The following is a 24,078-nucleotide window of genomic DNA, read 5'->3' as shown; positions in this document are numbered from 1 at the left end:
ATGAAGCTTTTCGCCAAAACTGCATTGAAACGGAATGAACCAAGTACAACACTGATGAAACTTTTCGCCAAGAACGTATTGAATCATCTTTCCAAAAGTACTGGACAGACGGAGATTATAGAAAAAATCATATTGCTAGAACAACACAAAAGTACTGGAATAAAGAAAAGAATCCAATTCATGAAGTTCGAGGCACTGATGCACGGGAAACGAATAAAAAACCAATGTTTATTAACAAGAAAATAAATTTAGCCAAGATGACATCTGACTTTGAGGCATTACAAAATGCCTCTTATTTTTACGCTCTAAACGATACAGACAATTCTATGGTTGAAATCAAACTACTTTTAGAACAATTGAAGGAAATTGTAAAACATGTATCTAATTCATTGGCAAAACTGCATGTGAACATTAGAAATCAATGCAAAAAATTTGTACAGAACCTACCTAATTCATTTGATGTGCCGGAAGCATCTCAATTCATGGTTGCAATGGAAAATACTCTAGAACATGGAGAGCACAGTGAAGCTTTTCATTTTGAAACCGCTTATAAGAACTGTGGTACAAACAAATGCAACAGTTGTGGTCAAGTAGGTGATGTATACAAGACAATACCAATTAACACAACAGGACAAGCAATTGTTTTTAACTACGGTGAAAATTTCCTAGTACAACTTCAGGATAGATGCAGATGTGATATTTGGAAGGATGACAGAAAAGAAAGGAAATCAACTGAAATTGACAAATTGCGTAGAAGCCTTGGCAGTTTGTCTTTGACTGGAAGTGAAGAAGTTTTGAAAACTACAAGTGACGGAGGCAAATTTTATCAACATTTGATAGAAACTAAGAAAGATTCCACAGAAGAAAACATTAGCAAGATTCGTAGAAGCCTCGAAACAGCCACAATAAGTGACAATGAATTTGAAGGAACAATTAATATTGACGAACAGGTTGCATCTACTGCAACCCACAAAGGTATGGTAGGTCAAATACTTTTTGATGATCTGGAATTGAGTGATATGACATGGGACACTAAAAAAGCAAATCCCGAAAACAAATATTCACTGAAATAGAAATGTCATCCTCAACTTTGTAAATATGAATCAATTAATATTGAAATATGTCAACAATTATTTTCTGATATAGCTGATAGAATAGAATAGAATTTATTGACACAAAAGCCCAAAGGGCCTTGGTCAAAAGAACAAAGACGCTTTCATGCAAACATAAATTGGCACAGAAGTATAATCTAAGCTAGTGAAATATCACCCTCATCCCTAATCTTCAAAAAAAACTTTTCTCTATGTTCTATATCCATCGTCAGGAACCTTCCGAATCTCTTTATACCTCCCATATCTTTCCTTGCTAATAAATGTATTATCTCATCTCTCTCCCAAGCCTCAACCCCAAACAATTAGTTTCTTAAATCTATTAGTTCACTACACTTCCCCACAAAATGGACCAACTCTTCCCCTTTTCCACACATGAGACAAAACTAAGGACCATCAACTTGCCAAGCCTCTACTTGATGCCTCTTTCCCCCACTTAGCTGCAACTCACTTTAGCTAACACAAATAATAAACTTTTGTTGCTTATGTTGAAACTCCGCATTAAAATACCATTTTTTTCCCCACTACTCGTTAGCCTTTGCATATAACTCCAGTGATCGGGTCTCATTCACTCGCGCATGCCACACCTGGATCTCCTGGTCCCTTAACCTCTCCCTGACCCTATGTGCAACTGCTCCTTCCTTTAATCCAATCCCTAGCCCACCATTCCATAGCTCTGAAAATCCACAATCTTCCAATATCTTCTTTATTTGAGATGGCCACGTATCACTCTTTGGGATCCTCAGAGCTTCTAAATATGCTGATTTTGTTATCCTTACTCTGAGCATACTCAGGATTTTCTCCCATAGTCTTATCATCCCAACTAGCCTATCACTTCTTAAAGAAAATAAACCTAGATCTCCTCTCAATACTAAACTATTCGTTGAAACATGTAGACCTATGGATGAGGGTGATATTTCACTAGCTTAGATTATAGTTTTGTGCCAATTTATGCTTGTATGAAACTGTCTTTGTTCTTGTGACCACGGCCCTTTGGGCTTTTGTGTCAATAAATTCTATTCTATCAGCTATATCAGAAAATAATTGTTGACATATTTCAATATTAATTAATTCATATTTATTCATATGAATTGATTCATATTTATTGATTCATATTTGACATATTCATAATTGATGATATGAATGAAGAAGAATCGTCAACATATTCTCTTGTCATAGGATACCTAGATGACTTGGATATTTGCAAAAGTTCCTTTACTTTGTTGCAAAAGCATGGACATTCATATTACTGTCACCCCGAAAATGGTTGTGACAGTACTTTTCGAGCTCTAAGAGCCTTAGCTCCACATTTTCCCGTCCTTAGAAACTTTGTCAGAGCATTGTATAAGGCTGTGTACAAATGTAAAATTATTCGGGACATAACCGTTGCCAGGACTGCAGGAAACTTTCAGATGCTTCACTCACTTGTTGAAGAAGCAATTTGTAAAATTCAAATTAAACGTAGAAGTGTTAACTCACATATATCTAATCTTAGAGTGTCAACTGATGAATATCAGGTAATGAGTACCTTTGAGAAGAATCTAATTAGAGTATCCAAAAACAGGGATGAGTATCTTTTGGTTACATGCCACTGCTATGACCAGTTGCAAAACACAAAAGATATTGCGTTTATAAGAGTATTTTCAAACAGATAGGGATTCAATGAAACGGTTACGACTTTGTTAGACGAAACCATAGAGGAAAGACAAGAAATTAAATTTTCCACTGGCTGGAGGGAAAATATATTAGATATGTTTACATTATGTTAATACTGCACAAGCAAAATGCTGTCATGTAAAGACAACGTTCGTTCTGTTGCAAATAATCTTCAAGTGAAAGCACCTCCTGAATGCATAGCAACATTGAACAACTTTGAATTAGCACTAATTCGGTGTGTCCTGCCCTCTCTAAATATCTTAAGACTAGGACAAATAATGCGATCAAAGAGACCTGCAAGTGAATTAGTAAATGCTCTTAAAGGAAGAATTGCTTATTTACCAGTAGATGTTCAAGCAAATGCAGAAATACTTCCGGAGAAGTTACTAAACATAGATAGCTTTGTGATTATTGTCAACGGTCAAGCTACCTACAAAATAAACGTTTGGTTTACTCTGATTGATTTGAGGGAGATACACAGCGTCCTTCTTTGGTTGAAAGACCACAATTATTTGTATAAAAAAATATATGCGTTCACAATCGAAGAATTGGATCAAGTATTTAAAAATCGCCTATTGGAAAAAGAAGAAGGTCAAGAAAACCCACATAATATACCGGAAGGTGCTATTTTAGAAAAATTTTCTAATGACGCGAGATCTAACTTGGTTGAACATTTTTCAATACAGCCACTAGACGGATCAGTCCCAAAAGACTTCATAGAAGACTTCCAGAAAAATAAGAAGGTCGACTGCGATCAACTTCAAATGAAAACTGGTTGGTATAGGTGAAGATTTGTTTCAAGAAAGAATTGATGTTACGGCATTCCCTAATCTTTTTCCCAACGGAAAAAACTATATGAGAGACATAACCCACCAATTTTATATTAGGAATTCTGATTATATGAAATACCATCTTCTAAGTAGACATCCACAGTTCCGTCAAGATATACAATACTTATTCCATAACTTTCAAGTTCAAGAACTTTCACATTTCTGTAATAGCATTGGTCACATGCTGCACACTGTACGACCTAACCAAAACGCTCGCGATTTTATGGATCGTCTCAAAAATCGAGATGGAGATATGGAGTCTTCAATATTTTCTCTACAATCCAGAATCAGAGGTTCGCGCCAATATTTTCAGGCACTTACTGGTAATGTAAGGGCAATGATAGAGCAAGAGGGTCCACCAACGCTATTCATTACTCTTTCTTGTGCAGTATGGTATTATCCAGAATTTATCAAACATTTACGAGAAATAAACAAAAATATGCCAGGCATAGATAAGATGACTGCAGGAGAATTGACTTCTATGGATTCTCTTTTCGTATATTTGTATTTTCAACAGAAATGGAGAACGATCCTTAACGAACTAATATACGCGAAGGACGAACCTTGAATTGGAAAAGTAAAGGATTATTTTTGCCGAATAGATTATCAAACAAGAGGACCTACAGAGCACCCCATGTGCACTGTATTCTTTGGATAGAAAATGTGCATGTTATTGGAACGTCGTCAATCGAAGAATTGGTCAAATATCCAGACAGTATTATCACTTGTGAACTTCCAGATAAGTTAACAAGTCCAACACCCCACAAATTAGTTGCCGATCATCAAATACATCGATGCAACAAATACTGCCAGCGAAAATTCAAAAGAAACCAAAAATGGATCAGTTACTGTAGATTTGGATTTCCACGTCCTTTAAAAGAAAAAGACGGAGATGCATGACATCATTGACTGCTTAGCTCACGGATCAAACCGCAAAAAACCACAAAAGAGAATATACGACCTTCTACGTAAAGACACTGAGCGCTACGTTAATGACTACAGCCACTCATTATTAATGGCAAATTTATCCAATGTTGACGTTCAGTATATTGCTCACATTGGTTCAAAACTACCGTATTATATCACAAATTACATGACGAAGGCAGAAAGTTCTGATGTTGACAGTATATGGGAAGAAATTAACAAATCCCTTAAATCCCTTGGTCAAAAAGCTTGGTCTTATTTACTAAACTCACTGAAAACATGTCAAGTTGGTGCCATTGAAGCAGCTGATAGGCTTCTTGGTTCTAAACTGTATAGCTGCTCAAGACAATTTAGATTTGTCGATTTATCAAAGCCAACAGAATTGAAAAGGACACTGAAAACCTATAAGGAAATAGAAGAACTTGCTTAAAAAGACCCAGAAAGCTCAGATTTATTTGTCGCCCACTGGGCATCTGATATGCATACAAAAAGACAAGACAGTTCTGAAAATATCAATTTAAAGAAACTGCTTAGTTGGTGTGAACGTGAAAAATAAGGAAAGGATGAGATTATGAGACTGAAAAATGGTTCATTCTACTTAAGAAAGTGAATCCACAGACCTTACATCATTAAGAACAAAAAAGTTAATCCCCTCTAATCTGAAGATAATAATTAACTTTATTATACCATGCTTCTCAAACTTTTTAAACCATGGAGAAAAGAAAGTGACATTATAGTTAGTGGCCTAACCAGTTTTGAAACATACTGTATTGAAGTTGAAAAATATCCAGAATTGATGAACTATCACGAGAAACTGGTGTTCAAATTCAAAATTGACAAAGAATTTGAAGAGAAAGTCCGAGAGAGAGCTAAAGTAATTCATAATAATCAAATTGACAATGAGACTACAATTTTTGAAGAAATAGATGATTCCAATAACGCAATACAAGGAGAAGTAATTGACAGAGCTGCTGATGCAATGGAGGACCTGAAAGCAGCAAACAGACAGATTTGGGAGTTTGACACAATGGGTCAGTTACAATCAGACTACAAATCACTGAATATTGATCAAAGAAGAATAGTTGACAAAGTCTTGGCTATCATCAATGGTGGAAACACTCGAAAATCACTCAAAATGTTCGTTTCAGGATTTGGAGGAACGGGAAAATCACTAGTCATTGATGTTATTGTAACCTTTGAATGCTTTGTAACCAATTTAGAAAAGAAATCTGCCCAGTGGTCGTTATGGCCCAAACAGGACTTGCAGCTAGCAGCATAAAAGGTGTAACAATACATCGATGTCTAAGTTTGCCTGTGGACAAGCAAACAACGGCAAAATATACTCCTCTTTACACTGAACAGTTGCTTACACTAAGGAAAACATTGTCGCGAACACGTCTGTTTATCATTGACGAGGTAAGCATGGTTTCGTCATTAATGATAATGTATATTCACTTGCGTCTTACAGAGATCATGTCAAACAATCTTTCAATGGTAAATAGTAACTGTGTTCTCTTCGGTGATCTTCTTCAACTACGACCAGTTTTAGCAAATCCACCATATGCTTCTCTGACGCGTCTTGAAATTTGAAATCGCGATGCTTTCATTGGTACATTTGAACTATGGAAGGAGTTTGATTATGATGAACTGACTATCAACATGAGACAAAAAACAGACAAAGTGTATGGAGAAACTCTAGCAAACATTCGAGTTGGAAAGTTTGAAGAGACCCAACTTCATAATCTAGATGCAAGAAACTTTGGTAAGGACTTAAGAGCTATCCCTGAAGAAGTTTAAGATTGATATCTACGACTGGTTAATGAAGGAAAGTATCCTGTTATTCTTATGCCCACAAATGATGATTGTAAACTAGTGAATACAATACTTTTACAAAACACCAGCTCAAATTTACTGACTCTAATTGCAATTGACCAACTTTCCTCGGTCGTTAAAGATAAGCGAATTGAGGAAGAAGCAGAGAAGAATGTCATTCGTTTCGAAGATGACATTGAACTTACTGGTTGCGCATCAAAGAATCTGGTGTTGTGCACTGGGGCAAAAGTTATGCTCCAAAAAAATATTGCTGATGAGAAAGGATTATTTAATGGGTCAATGGGATATGTCCAGGGATTTACAAGTCTACCAAATGGTGAAATTGGTAGTATCACTATACAACTTACTGGACAAAAATACATATTTGAAATATCCCGTGAACCTGTGAGATTTGAAGCGTTAAAACAAATCTATTACACTAGAAGACAGTTTCCACTACAGCTAGCTTTTGCTATTACGATCCATAAGTCACAAGGCCTTAGCTCAGAGTGTGCTATAGTTGATGCTGGAAACATATTTTTTGGACCAGAAATGATTTATGTTGCCTTGTCAAGAGTAACAAGTAGTGCTGGGTTATATCTTGTAGAATTGGATAAAAAAAAAAATTTGCCGACAGTGAGGCAATCACAGAATATAACCGTCTAAGAAGTAAATACAGACCAGATCTCTGTCTTTTTGACAAACCTAAGCATTCAATGGTTTGCAAAGAGACGACACCTGAAAGACCCCCGAAACACGGAGAAACAAGTGTAAGAATCCAAGAGCATAAAAACAGTGAAATAAGAATAAGCGTTAAGGAAGTGTTGTCTCCTAAACGTGCTAAAAACCAAGACAGTTTACATGGTCTTTAGAAGTCAGGAATTGGACGAAGCAGGACAGGGCTAAATAATCTTGATAACGTTTCGTGTTATGCGAACTCGGCTGTTCAGTGTCTCTTTAGCATGCACGAAGTACTCTTTGACATGTTTGCTCATTTGAAAGGCCCAGTTTCAAAAGAAATTGAACGTCTTGCATTGTCATCTCTTCAAAAGAAGGAATCAACCAAGATGCTTAGGAGCTTACTTCCAAGTCAATATGGTTTTTCAGAGCAGAGGCAGCAGTCATTATGCGAATTTTGGGAGGCTCTATTTGAAAGAATTGACTATGAGAACACCATCGCAAATCCAGTAATCAATGAAAGTGCACTAAGTGATAAAGTCCATTTCAAGAATATAAAGTTTTGGGTGTGGTAGACCTGTAATTGGACTCAAATTGGGGACACATTCACAGACGTAAAAGGTTGCTTCTTTCTAGTTCCAGGGGATCTTAACACGGATGCACCTGCGTAAGAAGAAGAACTTCATAGCACGGACATTCCGTTTCATAGAGTATTAAACCCACACAAAGTGGGCAGAAAATGTCCGTATCAACACAATCTGACACTGAAAACAGTATTTACCAAAACAAGCCAGTTCCTTGCAATAAATTTGGATCGAAGAACAATGATGCACAAAAACTGTAGAAAGATCATAGAGATCGATGTGGACTCAATTTGTATTGAAACCACGGATGAGTGTAATATTAAAGGCACAAGTTACAACGAATTTTCTAAGTCAACACAAATGTACAAGATTATTGCTGCCACAATTCATGTTAGTAAAACGTTTGATTGTGGTCATTACTTTGTGTACAGACGAACACTTGAGGGACGCTGGTGCATCTGCAATGGATTCTCATTCTTGAAAAGTATTCCTAAAAATCGATATTAGATATTATATTAGTTACTACATATTAGATTAGACTAGGGCGAAAAATAAATTACTAGAGACCTTAGGAATACAAGAACTATATAATGTTCGAAAGTAAGGTAAAAAAAAGTGTTGTAAATATTTCATGATTGCCAATAAGCGGTTCAACCAGTCTTGAGGTTGAGAGTGGCTATTTCTTCGTTTACTGAAATGGATTACAGGGACGTTGGCATAGCTGTAATGCTTATGTCGTGTGAATTCAAAACGATACGGATGCTTCAAAGATTGAATTACCATAAAGAGTGGATTAGATCGATTACCACGTAGTTTAAGCTACATACACTGGATGAATTTAAATACCCCATGGCTTAAGATTACACTAGTTATACCCATTTTTATGATTAAGGTAAAATAGAAATCACTTTCACATTTTTAATTGCTGTCCATAAAGCAATTAAAACTCAGATCCTTTTATCTCAGGCTATCCAGAGGGTGTAATTCTAGGAACGATCGTAAGTATTATAAAGCTACTTTTATTATTCACTTTAAAAATGCATTATTTCGAAGCAAACCACAAGCGAGAGGTTTCAAATAACAAAATCTTACAATTGTAATAAATGTTATTTCACCGACCATTTATCTTATTCTTGATAGCCTTTGTATATACTCAATATTTATACTGAATATCTACACTTTAAAAAAATTACTGTTAATTTTTATAGACTCCATACTAAGGATTCTTTTTGACAAGAAGACAACATGACAGGAGAGGAATACATTCATGTTTATACTTTCCAATTTGTAATATACTGCATAGTTGGATGCTTGCCAATTATACTAATTTCATTATTTTGTCATTCTAATCAATCATAGCAATACAAGCAGCAAGTGACATGAGAATAGTTTATTTAGGGGTTAAAAATAACGCGATGCGAAAGGGAACTTCAGATAGCTAGAAACATGAATCTTATTTACATGCAGTCTTGGAAAGGAATAACATTGTGAAGGAATTATATGACTTATAAATTTTAGATTTTTTTTTCATACATATTTTTATAGCCTTGCTATCTGTAGCCTAGTTAATATCATTCTTGGAAAGGAGTACCATTTTAAAGGAAGCATACCACTTATAGCCTTTAGCCTAGCTAATGTTCTTCTTGGAAAGGAATAACATTTTGAAAGAGTTACTACTTACAAATTTCTGTCACATTTATTTTTTTTTTGTAATTTATTCTAAAATATAATGTTTTTAAATTTTATTTCGTTTAAGATTGTAGTAAAAGTCATTTTTTTTACAATATTTTTTACAGAATTTTGTGAAATGTATTTAACTTTCTGTTTTGATCTTTCATCTAATATTGCTGTTATATATTCTTTTGTGAAGTAAAAATAGATGAAAGATCTCAGTCTCCCTGTTTTGTTATTCAAAACTTGTAATTAAAATTTGAAAAATTAGAGTCAGAGTAAATACTGAAAGAACTTTTTCTGTTTGTAGATTTTGCCCCCGTATAAAAGGATTTCCTGTGAGGAGAGGACATCCTTTTAACAGCAGAATGACAAGTAAAAACTTATTTTATGTGTAAATTTAGTCCTATTCTTTTAAATACTCTTTCTCTGGTTCTTTCAAATATGGCTGTAACTTGATTCGACTTTTGTTTTCTATTAAAAATATGAAAAATGTCAACTCTTTGAAGTTTTATCATAAGCTATATTTTGATTTAAATGAATCCTATTTCTACTTCATATTCAAATAAATCATAATTAATTTTTATACAAATATTATAACCTAGCTGCCTCCATTATATGAGCTGAAAGGATAAGTAACAATTAATTAAACAAACTTAGATAGGTGATAACCATGGACAAGAAGTCTATAGAGATATGGGACTCACATTGGACAACCATAGACTTCTTGTCCAAGATAGCCATGGACAAGAAGCCTATAGAGCTATGGGACTCACATACAAGCAGTATATAGAGCTATCCTCCCATTTGCGCTGCAAATTCGAGGATATTATGGGGTTGGACAGACCTATCCTCCCATTTGCGCTGCAAATGGGAGGATATCATAATTAATTTGATAATTTATATAGGTGATAACCCTGGACAAGAAGTCTATAGAGCTATGAAACTCACAAACACATTTAGAGGCGATGTTAGTGGGAGGATATTAAGGGGTTGGGGTCGATGCTAGGGGACGGACAGGGTTGGCTGTGTAAAACCATTACATTGGAGCACTGTTTTCATGAATCTCAGTGCATTTATACACAACCAGGAGCGCATCCAGAAGATCCAGGATCAAACATGCCCTATTTTCTGCTAAAACAAACTAAAATAACTTTACACAAGAGATAACCATTCCTCCCATAACCATGGGAGGATATCATAATTAATTTGATAATTCATTTAGGTGATACCCATGGACAATAAGTCTGTAGAGCTATGGGACTCACAGACACAAATTTATCTGCGCTGTTAGGGGAGGATATTAAGGGGTCGGGTTTGATGCTGGGGGGCGGACAGGGTTGGCTGTGTAAAACCTTTACATTGGAGCACTGTTTTCACGAATCTCAGTGCATTTATGCACAACTAGCAGCGCATCCAGAAGATCCAGGATCAAACATGCCCTATTTTCAGCTAAAATAAACTAAAATAACCTTACACAAGAGACAACTATATAACCATGGGAGGATATCATAATTAATTTATATAGGTGATAACCATGGACAAGAAGTCTATAGAGCTATGGGACTCACAAACACAAATTTACATGCGCTGTTAGTGGGAGGATATTAAGGGGTAGAGTTTGATGCTAGGGGGTGGACAGGGCTGGCTGTGTAAAACCTTTAAATTGGAGCCCTGTCTTCACGAATCTCAGTGCATTTATACACAACTAGCAGCGCATCCAGAAGATCCAGGATCAAACATGCACTGTTTTCTGCAAAAATAAATTAAAATAACTTTACACAAGAGATAACCATTCACAGGCTATGGGACTCAAAGATACATATTTACATGCGCTGTTAGTGGGAGGATATTAAGGGGTCAGGTTTGATGCTAGGGGGCGGACAGGGTTAGCTGTGTAAAACCTTTACATTGGAGCACTGTTTTCACGAAACACTGCATTTATACACAACTAGCAGCGCATCCAGAAGATCCAGGATCAAACATGCCCTATTTTCTTCATTAAAAAACCTTATATGGTACAGTAATTATTTTGCCTTAGAAGTATATTGAACTTAAATAGCTATTCCAAGTTTGATCTGGTCCATTTGAGGACAAAAGGTGTAAGGGGGGGGGGGGGGTGCCCTCTCAAATTTTTGACTCTTAAAAGGGTACGTGATAACTAGTCGAATGAGCTTTTTTTTTGAGAATGAGGAGTTCTTAGAAGAAGGCCCAATAAAACATTAAAGCCTAATGACCTTTATGACCTTTGGTTTTCTATGGTCTAAAACTTAGTAACAGAAAAAAATTAATTAAAAAAAGCTAAAATAACTACATAAGAAATAACCATTAACAAGCAGTATATAGAGCTATCCTCCCATTTGCGCAACAAATGGGAGGATATTAGGGGGTCGGGGTTAATGTTAAGGTGTGGGTGGACGGGGTTGGCTGTGCAAAACCTTCCAGTTGGTGGCCCTGTTTTTACTGATCTTATTGCAAAACTAAAAACAATACAATATCGAAACCTTATTGCCTTTATGGCAATAAGGAAATCCTTTTATATGGAGGCAAAATCTACAAACAGAAAAAATTATTTTAGAATCTAGAAAGAATTATATAATCGTTGCAGTATATAAACCTATCCTCCCATTTGCGCTGCAAATGGGAGGATATTAGGGGGTCAGGTTTAATGCTAAGGGATAGGTGAGTGGGGTTGGCTGTGCACATCAAAATGAGGAGCTTTTGCAAAAAACCAAATAAAACATTAAAGTCTTATGGTCCTTATGACCTTTGGTTTTCTATTGTCTAAAACTTAGTAACAGAAAAAAAATTAATTAAAAAAAACTAAAACAACTATACAAAAGACATAACTATTAAAAAGCAGTGTATAGAGCAATCCTCTCCTTTACGCAACACAGGAGGGAAGTGGGTCGGGTTTAGTGCAAAGTGGTGGGTGGACAGGACTGAATGTGCACAGCTTTCTACATAGTGGTCCTGTTTTCACTGATATTATTGCACAACTAAAAAAACAATAAAACATCGAAACCTTATTGCCTTTATGGCAATGAAGAATCCTTTTATATGGAAGCAAAATCTACAAACAGAAAAAATTCTTTTAGTGTCTAGAGAGAATTATATAATCGTTGCAGTATATAGCGCTATCCTCCCAATTGCGCTACAAAAAGAAGGAGGGGGTCATTCTTATTGGTGAGGTCTGGGTATATAGGGCTGGCTATGCACAACCTTGTCATTGCTAGCTCTGTTTTCCCTAATGTTATTGTACAACTGAAAAGCAATATAGCACCACAACCTTATTGCCTATGCGACATTTGGTTCTTTTTTGTTTAAAACTAAGAGTATTAGTAAAAGAAAATAAACTTAATAAACTTTAAAATCATTTCACACAAGAGATAACCCTCCATAAATGTTACTTGGAGATATCGTCCCATTTACGCTGAAAATGCGAGGATATTACGGGGTTGGACAGACCTATCCTCCCAATTGCACTAGAAATGGGAGGATATCAGGGCGTCGGGTTGAATGCTAAGGGGTAGGTGGACAGGGCTGGCTGTACACAACAAAATGAGGAGTTTTTAGAAAAAGACCCAATAAAACATTAAAGCCTTATGGTCTTTTTGAACTTTTGTTTTCTATTGTCTAAAACTTAGTAACAGAAAAAAATTAATTAAAAAAACTAAAATAACTTTACAAAATAGATAACAATTAACAAGCACTATATAAGGCTATCATCACTTTTGCGCTACAAATGGGAGGATATTAGAGGGTCGGGTTTAATCCTAAAGGGTAGGCGGACGGAACTGACTGTGCACAACCTTCCCGTTGGTGGCCCTGTTTTCACTAATCTTAGTGCACAAGTAAAAAAATAAAATAAAACATCGAAACCTTATTGCCTTTATGACCTTTAGTTTTCTATTGTGTAAAACTTAGTAACATAAGAAAATTAATTTAAAAAACTAAATTTATTTATTAATTTACATTAATATCTTTGTTATGTTTGTTTGCATTTATTGTTTGTTTAACGGTTTTTTGATTGTTTATATGCCCCCAGGGCATAAGCTAAAGCGTCTAGCCCTGGACCCTGGTGGGTTGTGTCGATGTTTTTTGTTATCAGAACTTTGAACTATTTTAACAAAATGTCTATCTCAAAATTTTTATCTGATGCGTGGGGGGGGGAGGGCTAGTTGCCCTCCAATGTCTTTTGACTCTTCAAAAGTGAACAAGAACATTCAATTTCCAATCAAATGAGCCCTCTTTAAAGTTTATACGAGTATCCCTTCCATAAAAAATAATATGAAGGATTCGGAGAATCCTTAAATTAAAAACCTTACCCTGAGGGCTGGGGAGGAGTTGTCATTCTCAAAGACCTAATTTCCATAACTTAAAACTACGTTTAATAAAATGGCTGTCTCAAAATTTTGATCGGATGTGTTTGGGGAAAAGGTGGGCGTGAGAGGGGGGGAGGGTAGTTGCCCTCAAATCACTTTCGACTGTTAAAAGGGCACTAGCCCTTTGAATTTCCAGTTGAATGAACCTTTTTTGAAGTTTCTATGACACCGCCTTCTATAAAAACCTTATATGCCCCCAGGGTATAACTTAAAACCCTTGCCTTGAGGGTTGCGGGGGAGTGTCCTCCTCAAAAACATATCTTCTATCTGAAAACCAACTACGCGGAACAAAATGGCTATCTCAAAATTTTGATTGGATGTGTTTGGAGAAATGATGGGCGTGGGGGGGGGGCTAGCTGCCCTCCAATCACTTTTAACTATTAAAAAGGGCACTAGCCCTTTGAATTTCCAATCGAATGAGCCTTTTTTGAAGTTTCTATGACAACACCTTCTATAAAAACCCTATATGTCCCCAGAGCATAACTTAAAACCCTTGCCCTGAGGGTTGTGGGGGAGTGTCCTCCTCAAAAATATATTTTCTATCAAGAAATCAACTACGCTGAACAAAATGTCTATATCAAAATTTTGATTGGATGTGTTTGGGGGAATGATGGGCGTGGGGGGGGGGGCTAGTTGCCCTCCAATCATTTTCGACTACTATAAAGGGCACTAGAACTCTCGATTTCCAATCGAATGAGCCCCCTTTGAAGTTTCTACGACGACCCCTTCCGTATGAAGTGCCTCTGGGAAAAAAAAATAATCAAACAGTTCGTGGCAACGAACTGTAAGTAAGGAGTGTCCCCGATCAATGGTAACCGAAACTCTAAAAAACGGAATTTTTATATCAGTCAATACATCAAAAGAATTAGATTTTAATTCTGATTTCAAATAAATAAGTTTCATCACGTTTAATTTTACCCATCAAAAGTGACGCGCCTGAGAAAAGTTGGCTGATTTTCGAAAAAAAGGGGAAGACCCCCTAAAAGTTATAGAACCTTAATGAAATTCACACCATCAGATTCAGTGTATCAGATAACCCTACTGCAGAGGTTTCAAGCTCCTATCTACAAAAATGTGGAATTTTGCATTTTTTGCCAGAAGAAAGATCACGGGTGCGTGTTTATTTGTTTTTTTTTTGTTTTTTTTTCAGGGGTAATCGTATTGACCCAGTGGTCCTAGAATATCGTAAGAGGGCTCATTGGAACGGAAATTAAATGTTCTAGTGCCCTTTTTAAGTGACCAAAAAAATAAAGGGCAACTAGGCCCCCTCCCATGCTCATTTTTTTATCAAAGTCACCCAATTAAAATTTTGAGATAGGCATTGTGTTTAGCATAGTCGAAAACCTAATAAATATGTATTTTACGATGACTTAATCCCCCACAGTTCCCAGGGGACGTGTTGCAAAATGTGAACTTTGCCTATTGCTTACATATTGTTTTGGTTATTGGGAGGTATACAGACATTTTCAGGAAGAATTTTTTTCTGGTGGGGAGGAGGGGGCTGGAGGAGTGGATTACTCAGGAAAATCTTTCCGTGGAGGATGTATCTTTGGGGTAAGGAAAATTTCTATGAAATGAGTGCCAGATTTCCAAGCATTATTTAAAAAACGATCAGAAATTAAATAAAAAAAAACAAGTACTTTCAACTGAAAGTAAGAAGCAACATTAGAACTTAAAATGAACAGAAATTTTTACGTATATAAGGGGGTTCTCCCCCAAGTCAATACTTCACTCTTTACGCTACAGTTTTTTTTGTGCTTTCAAAAGAGTTATCTATTCTAATTAAACGGCCTTTGTGATTCAGGGGTGTGTTAATTTAAATTTTTTTTAACTTTTAACTTAAAGAGCGTGGTATTGAATTCGGTGAGAACCCACTCATATAATCAATACAAAATAAGTTATAAAAAAAAAACAATAAAAAAAAAACAAGCGAAAAGGATCAAAATTACTCGAAACTTTAAAAAACGCAAATTTGATGTAAATAATTTTAAAAAAAGAAGGGTTAAAAAAAGAAAAATGGGTAAAAAAAGATACAATAAATGTATCAAAAGAAATTTTTTTTCCAAAAAAAAAAAAAAAATGCTTATTATAAATATATGAATTTTATTAATTTTATTATTACTCATAAAATGCTACGAGCCTCAGAAAACTCACCTGATTTTTTTAAAGAGGGGGGAAACATCCCCTAAAAGTGAAAAATTTTTAATGAAAATCACACCGTCAGATTCAGCGTATCAGAAAATCCTATAACATAGGTTTCAAGCTCATTCCTACAAAAATCTGCAACTGAGTATTTTTGCCAAAAGAAAAATATACAAACATAGACATTTGTTACGCAAGTTACTTTTTAAATTACGTCAGAACTAAAGTTTGAGACAGCCGCTTAGCAAAGGAAGAGTAAAATTTGTATACAAATTTTGTTTGCTTATTCAATGACAGTGAGCCAAAATAAAAGCTGTATTAACTAAAAAACGATCAGAAATTAAATAAAAAAAACAACTTTTTTAAACTGAAAGTAAGGAGCGACATTAATACTTAAAACGAACAGAAATTATTCCGTATATGAACGGGGCTGTCCCCTCCTCAATGCCTCGCTCTTTACGCTAAAGTTTGACTCTGTCTCACAACTTTATTTTTTTAAAACAATAAAAAACTTTAGCGTAAAGAGCGAGACATTGAGGAGGGGACAGCCCCCTTCATATACAGAATAATTTCTGTTCGTTTTAAGTTTTAATGTCGCTCCTTACTTTCAGTTTAAAAAACTTGTTTTTTTTATTTAATAATAATAAAACATTGGAGCCGTATGGCCTTTACTATAGGCAACGCTACAGCGTTGCCTCTGAAACACCAGTAAAGTAGCGGGGCTTTGCAGCACTATTTTACCGGTTCAAATTTTTTATCCGATTTGCCTTAAACATTGGGGTAGGAGTCTCCGCCTTACTCCATGTGTGACGCCTCAGCAGATAACTTTAGTACATGATACCAGTTCAGCCCTTGAGATCAAGAACGCGTCTTCTAGGCGTACACCATAAGGTTTTCTCATCTAAAATAACCTTTATGGGTACTTTTTTTCTAATTTAATATAAATAACAAGGAGTTAAATATGTCAGGACCAAGCAGCTTTAAAGCTGAAATAGCTCATTATTCCAAATAAGCAAGCAATAGCTTAGCAAAGAAAGTTTTCCAAAAGTCATTAGTCCTGTTCACAAACAGCATTGGGGATTGTCCACTAGGCGCACATGAGGAGATTTTCCCGTCCAAAGTACGTTTAATTACATGGACTACATGACTTTTCAGGAACAATTCAAACCGTGCGCCATTACCTCTTCCTCAACTGAGAAGCAATATGTATTTTTTTATGCTTTTAAATCGATTGGCTACTTTAGAATTTTTAATCGATAGCAACTTGGTCCTAAATGGGGCAGAATCGTATTTTGGTGCCACAAAATGGCAGAAAACGACACTTTCCCGTGGCACAGTCTTTTTGGTCACTTTAAAAGGCTCTAAAACTTTCGATTTCCGTTTGAGTGAACCCTCTTCTTTTTTTCTGGGACCATTGGTTCGATAGGGTCACTCCTGGGAAACCATAAAAAAAAAAAAAACGCATCCGTGATCTTTCTTCTGGCAACTTTTTTTTTTACAAGATTTTACATTTTTGCAGATAGGAGCTTGAAACCTCAAAAGTAAGGTTCTCTAATAACCTAGATTTAATGGTATGATTTTCATTAAAATCACTTGCCTTTTTGGGGACGTTTTTCCAGTTTTTCGAAAATCAGGTAAATTTTCTCAGGATCGTAGCGTTTGACGTATAGCATTCAACTGAATGACCTTTGTATATTTGCAATCAGCATAAAAAGCCAATTCTTTTGATGTATTAACTGTAATCAAAACTCCGTTTTTTATAGTTTCGATTGTTATTGGCCCGAGTAGCTCCTTGGTTACACTTCATAACCACGAACTGTTTGATTCTACACCGTATATTCTACATGTATTTTGTAATATAGGTAGAATATTATAGAGTCCCTTCTTTTCTTCATTCTTCTTAATTGGATTAATTTCCCTTTGGCTGCTCAGTTTTAAATGTGGGGAGAATTTTTCTGGGGGGAATGTTCGGGGGGGGGGGGGTGAAACTCTCCGGGTACCACTACAGTAGCTGACAAATTACGGCCCTACTTTTTATCATCCTCGATACAAATACCATTTTTGTTTAGAAAATATTGCCCCTCTGAACAAATAACCGTAGTCAGAATGATAATGCGGCAATACATCTCTTTCTGGGTAGTAAAACCTTTGCATTTAAAATTCTAAGAGCAAATCCAAGAATTCTCTATCTGTAAAACAATGACTTGTAGCTTATTTTATTATCAATAAGTACACAATTTAATAACTGTAATTGGCTGTTGAACACTAAAAAAAAAAAAAAAAAAAAAAAAAAAAAAAAAAAAAAAAAAAAATCAATTGCAATAAACTTGTTGAACACGGGACTATATCTAGTGACCAATATTTCCCATTTAGAAACATCTTTAAATTGGTAATTTTCATTCGGATTCATTTGAACAGTAAGCTGTAATTACGAGAAGACACTTGTGGGAATTTTAAAAAAGAGCCTAAAACCCCTCAAAAATGAAGCAAAAATTGGAATAAAATGTGCACCATTGAAACTGCCTTTGTCAAAAATCCGCTGCTGAAGATTAAAAATTCTTTACCTTGAACAGCAAAAAAATCACAGTTTTGAATGGATTGCGCTGATGTATTTCTTATTATTATTTATTTTACCCCATAGCGTCATCTTGTTGAAAGGATGATCGTAGAGAAACGAATAAAAGATCACAATTTTACGCAGGTTTTGTAAATTGGCAGATGTAGCACTACGTTTGAGTACCATGGGGCATCAAAAATGCCACTACTGGATATTCATTTCTGGATTAAGGTGGATTAGAAAACTGAAAAAGCATTGGAATCGTCATCGTCAAAAACCCTGAATTAGAGGTAAAGGGTTTACAGGACTGGGTTTACTGACGTATGTCTTTTGGTTCCAAGGTTGATTGTACCGAGTCAATAATCGTAGAATGTCAGAAGAGGGCTCGTTTGAACGAAAATGAAAATATCTAAATAGTGTTTTAAGCAACGAAATAGACTGCACCACAGCAACGTGGCATTTCTCCATTTATTACCGCAAAAAAATTATTTTGGCACAAAGCAGACCAAGTTCTTGACATTTCTAATTCATAAAACTTGAAAAAGAATTGATATTTATCTTTTGCACTGAGCGCATCTTTGCGCAGCAAATTGGCATACAACAACTTTTCTGGAAAGTAAAGAGGAACGGTAATCGTGCTAATGAAGAACTTGTGCTTTTTCACTTAAAATGAATTTTAGTGAATTTAAAAAGTTTTTTTTTTAACTGAAACTAATGATCAATATTAAAACTTAAAGCAAGCAGAAATTATTCCGTGTATGAGGGGTTCTGCCCCTTCCTTATCCCTCGCTCTTTACGATGAATTCTTAAAGTTCTTTAAAAGTACTTTTTATTCAAATTCAATGGCCCTGGTGTTTTAGGAGTCATTCTTATAAAAATTGGGACAGAAATTCAAACTTTAGCGTGAAGAGCGAAGGATGAGGCAGGGGCAGCTCATACACGGAATAATTTCTGTTAGTTTTAAGTTTTAATGTTGCTCCTTAGTTTCAGTTGAAAAAGCTTGTTTTTTAAATATATTTTCTGAACATTTTTCCAGTCATGCCATGAAATTCCACCGCGTAAAATTCCCCCAGGAAATTTTCCTTCACGTAGAAAATTCTCCCCGTGGAAAATACCCGCGAGAAAACTCCTTCTCCCCAAATTTTGTACATCTATAAATAACGAATATTATATATAAAGCAAATTCCACAACTTTCAGCCCTTTCTCTAGGGGCTCTGGGGGGTTATTTCATCCCCAGAGGCATAGTTAATGGACCTTTCTACTATGCTGAATTAGATGGATATCTCAAAATTTTGATCGGGTGTCTTTGAGGAAAAAAGGGGCGTAAGAGGGGGGCTAGTTTCCCTCCCATCTTTTTGGTTGAAAAGAGGACTAGAACTTTTGATTTCTTTCGAACTAGCCTTTTCCAGACCTGCTAGCACTGTCGGTTTGATACGGCTACCCTCGGAAATAATGATAATAATAATAAAGAAACAACAAATAAAAACACATACACGATCTTTCTTCTGGTAAAAAAATACAAAATCCACATTTTTGTACATAGGAGCTAGAAACCTCTGTAGTAGGGTTCTGTGATATGCTGAATCTGACGGTGTGCTTTTCATTAAGATCGCTTGATTTTTGGAGGCACTTCCCCACTTTTTCGAAAATCCGGCAAATTTTCTCAGGCTCATAGCTTTTGATGAGTAACATTAAACTTAGTGAACTTTGTATTTTTGGAATCAGCATAAAAAAAAACATTCGTTTGATGTATTATTCATTACCAAATTCCTTTTTTTAGATTTTCGGTTACTATCATGTCGACTCGCTCCTTACAGTTCGAGATAACGAATGTTTGATAAAAGTAGTGATAGGTCAATCTATTCAACGGGGGTGTCCCCCATGTAGCTATAATATATACAAGCGGGGTGTCCCCCCATGTAGCTATAATATAAGGAAGCGCACAGTCCCCCCACCATACAAGCGGACAGTACTCCTTTATAGTGTTAATTAAAGGAAGCGCACAGTACTCCTTTATAGTGTTAATATAAGGAAGCGGACAGTCCCCCCATCATACAACAAGACAAGCATTGTGTTAATTAAAGATATGTTATGTTAATGTTTTTATGGCTATTGTTCTTATGTTATGTTGATGTTGTTATATGGTTATTGTTGTTATGTTAGGTTAATGTTGTATGATGGCTAGTGTTGTTATGTTATGTTGATGTTGTTTCATGGTTATTGTTGTTATGTTATGTTGATGTTATGTTGATGCTATGTTATGTTTGTTATATTATGTTGTTTGAGGGTTATGTTATGCTGATATTGTTTCATGGTTATTTTGATGTTATGTTATATTGTTATTTTATGTTGACGTTGTTTCATGGTTATGTTATGTTGATGTTATGTTGGTTATGTTATGTTAATTTTAATTGATGGCTATTGTTATTATGTTATGTTGATGTTGTTTCATGGTTATGTTATGTTATGGTGGTGATGTTATGTTAATGTTGTTTGATGGCTATTGCTGTTATGTTATATTGATGTTATTTCATGGTTATTTTGATGTTATGTTATGTAATATTTTTATTTGGGCGATTCTCAACTGTGTTCGGTGTAATACACAACAACCATTTGAACAGTGTTGTAAACACAAAAAAACACAAAAAAAAAAAAACACAAACACAAACACACACAAACACACACACACAAAAACACACACACACACAAACACACACACACACACAAACACACACATACACACACAAACACACACACACACACAAACACACAAGAAAACACACACACAAACAAACACACACACACACAAACACACACACACACAAACACACAAGAACAAGAACAAAAACACACAAAAACACAAAATAACACAAAAACACACACACACACAAACACAAACACACACACACAAACACAAACCTACACAGACAAAAACTCACACACAAAAACATACGCACAAACACAAACACACAAAAACACACACATACACACAAAAAAAAAAACAATAAAAAACAAACACACAAACAAACAAAAACACACAAACAAAAACAAACAAACAAACAAAATCACAAACAAACAAACACACACATAAAAACAAACACACAAACAAAAACACACACAATCACACAAAAACACAAACACACACACAAACACACACACAAACAAATACACGGACACACACACACACATACAAACACAAACAAACACAAAAACACATACACACAAAAAAACACAAAGAAAAAAAAAAACTCAAAACCACCCACAAAAACAAAAGAAAACACACACACACAGACACACACACTCAAACACACAAACACGCAAACACACACACAGAAACACACAACCAAACACAAACACACACAAACACACACATACAACACACACACACACACACACACACACACACACACAAACACACACACACACACATACAGTGTTCATCAGTGTTAGTGGAACTTGGGACTGAGGTGGCTACAACTCTCCTCTTATTGTGGAAGTGATAGTTTTAAATGGGAAACGTTAATTTTTCTTTAACATAGAAATGTAACAAAAAGTTGAGATGAAGTGTAAGGACTCAAGGAGTAGAGTTTCAATTCCCAATTATTTAAGAAAACTCGATTGTAATTTAAAATATGCATACAACTAAATGCGACACTTTTTGTAGAAGCATTAGTGTATGACGGGAATTTGAGGGGATTTAGGAATCAAACTGAAAACGATAAGGAATTAAGTTTTCAAAACTAGTTTTTTCTTTTGTTTTTTTAATGTAATAAAAAGACAACATTGAAAAATTAAACAAACAGGAATTACAATGTAAATGAGGGCTGCCCCCCCCCCCTCCCAAGCATTCCACCTCTTATACTGAAGTTTAACTCTTTCCCAAAAATTTTTAAGAACAAATGCTCTACCACAAGAGTAATGCAATGAAAAGTTTTTTTTTTCATAGTGCCTCGAGAATGGAAGAGCTATTGATTTGTATTTGCTTTAAACAACATAATTTTCTGTTCAAATGTTTTGAAAGGCAATCGATATAAAATACTTACAGGTGCTTAATGGTTATATTTGTGACATTAAAAAAAAGCTCTTAGTTAAGTACTAGTAACACTTTAGAGTAAGAGTAAGGGTCAATCTTCTAATATACAGGATAATTTTGGTTCATTTTAATTTTCAATGCGGGTCCTCACTTTCATTTGGGAAAACTAGATTTTATTTATCTTTTCAATTCATAGCCCATGTAAATTCAAGCTTCAACTCACTCTTCCTGTTGACTGGCTCGAGGTGGGGCATCTGGACGGTAATCAGGCATCAATGACCGCAGAAAAACAGACAATATGCTAGAGTCATATGCCGGAACCGAGACGCTACTGACACGATTTGTGGCATAGTTTGGGAGGCTATCTTTTGGTGGCAAAGGGTCAAACATCAAAATCCCATCAGCTACCGTCTAGAAATAAAGATATTTATAACCAAGTAATTTCTCTTGCAGATCCTCAACCTTGGAGTTAAATATGCCACTTTTCAAATGAAAATCAGCCTATTTGCCTCTCTGTCATAGACTTCTCTTGTCCTGGATGTACGACTTGTTCAGAGGCTAAAGCCTTCAAAATCATACAAAAGTTGCATTGTTGGTTCCCTTTTATAAACCTATTGTCTGGTTAAGAATATCCAGCTTTTTTCTTGTTTTTTTTTTTTACTTTTGGGTAAAAATGAGCGTTCTTTAGAATATTTTAGCATGGAGTAGATCAAATTAACGTAAAAAGAAAATTATTCAATGACCAATGTTTTTCTTCGTCACATGGAAAAGTAAATTTTGATCAATTTTATATCCCGGGTCCAGCGGTAGCTGCAACCCGGATATTAAAACTTTTAATTACCCGGAAATTTGTGAATTTAAAAACTTTTTGTAATTAACAAAAATAATTTTTAAAATAGCATCATTTTTTTACGAAAAACTGCATTTTTGTATAACACTGGAGTAGCAAACGTAACTAATATACGAAGATCAAAAAAGTATTTTGAACATTATAAAAAGCATGTAGATATGGTTGCATAAAATTCAATAATTTTTTTAGGGTTTTAAAAAAAAATTTGATTTGTCAATTTTACAATAAAGAACGAACTCTAGCCCATAATAACTGAAATATTAAAATCAATCATCGTAAGTATGATGATGCAACAAACTTATCTTTTGGAAATATTCTATAACAAAAACATCTTTTGAAAAGTTGTTATAGTAAAAAATTAACTCTAACCCATAATAACTGTTAAATTAAAATAAACTATCATATTCATGATGATGCAACACATATATGTTCTGATTGGATAATCAGAGTTGCAGTGGTAGCGACAAACTAGTAAGTTTATAATAAGGAACAAACTGTATCCCATGTATTTAAGTATTATTATATAAAGGATTGATATAGTTCATTATAACTCGGCATTATTTAAGTTTGATCGGTACCATGGTTGTAGAATTGGCTAAAACTGAGTAAAAAACAAACCAGGGCATATAGTAATTGAAAATTATTACAGCAAAGTAGGAATTCTAGCCTATAGTATCATAGGCAGCACAACAATGCTACCTAAGTAAAGAGTGATGTAGGCATAATGTATTTATTTATTTTTTTTTTTTTTTAGACCAAGGCATTTCGTATAGAAGGAGTTGTCGTAGAAACTTCGAAAGGAGCTCATTAGAATGAAAATTTAAAGGAATAGTAACCTTTTGAATA

At 35.1% G+C, this 24,078-nt stretch overlaps 1 protein-coding gene and 1 pseudogene across 2 annotated transcripts in view; one reads left to right on the top strand and one right to left on the bottom strand.

Moving 5' to 3' along the window:
• Nulp1 (Nuclear localized protein 1) overlaps window positions 1–24,078 on the bottom strand; it is an 86,537-nt gene that overhangs the window by 9,071 nt on the left and 53,388 nt on the right. For both annotated transcript variants that reach the window (XM_089095398.1, XM_089095399.1), the window contains exon 9: window positions 22,606–22,793. In XM_089095398.1, coding sequence (XP_088951524.1) covers window positions 22,606–22,793 — 188 coding nt within the window. The remainder of the gene's footprint in view (window positions 1–22,605; window positions 22,794–24,078) is intronic.
• LOC148947727 (uncharacterized) lies at window positions 4,998–10,155 on the top strand (annotated as a pseudogene).

The sequence above is a fragment of the Artemia sp. Qi Xiang Cuo genome, chromosome 10, assembly GCF_049724085.1.
Source record: "Artemia sp. Qi Xiang Cuo chromosome 10, ASM4972408v1, whole genome shotgun sequence".
NCBI classification, from domain to species: domain Eukaryota; kingdom Metazoa; phylum Arthropoda; class Branchiopoda; order Anostraca; family Artemiidae; genus Artemia; species Artemia sp. Qi Xiang Cuo.
The sequence above is the reverse complement of the archived record's forward strand: the minus strand, read 5'-3'. Positions and strand labels throughout refer to the sequence as shown.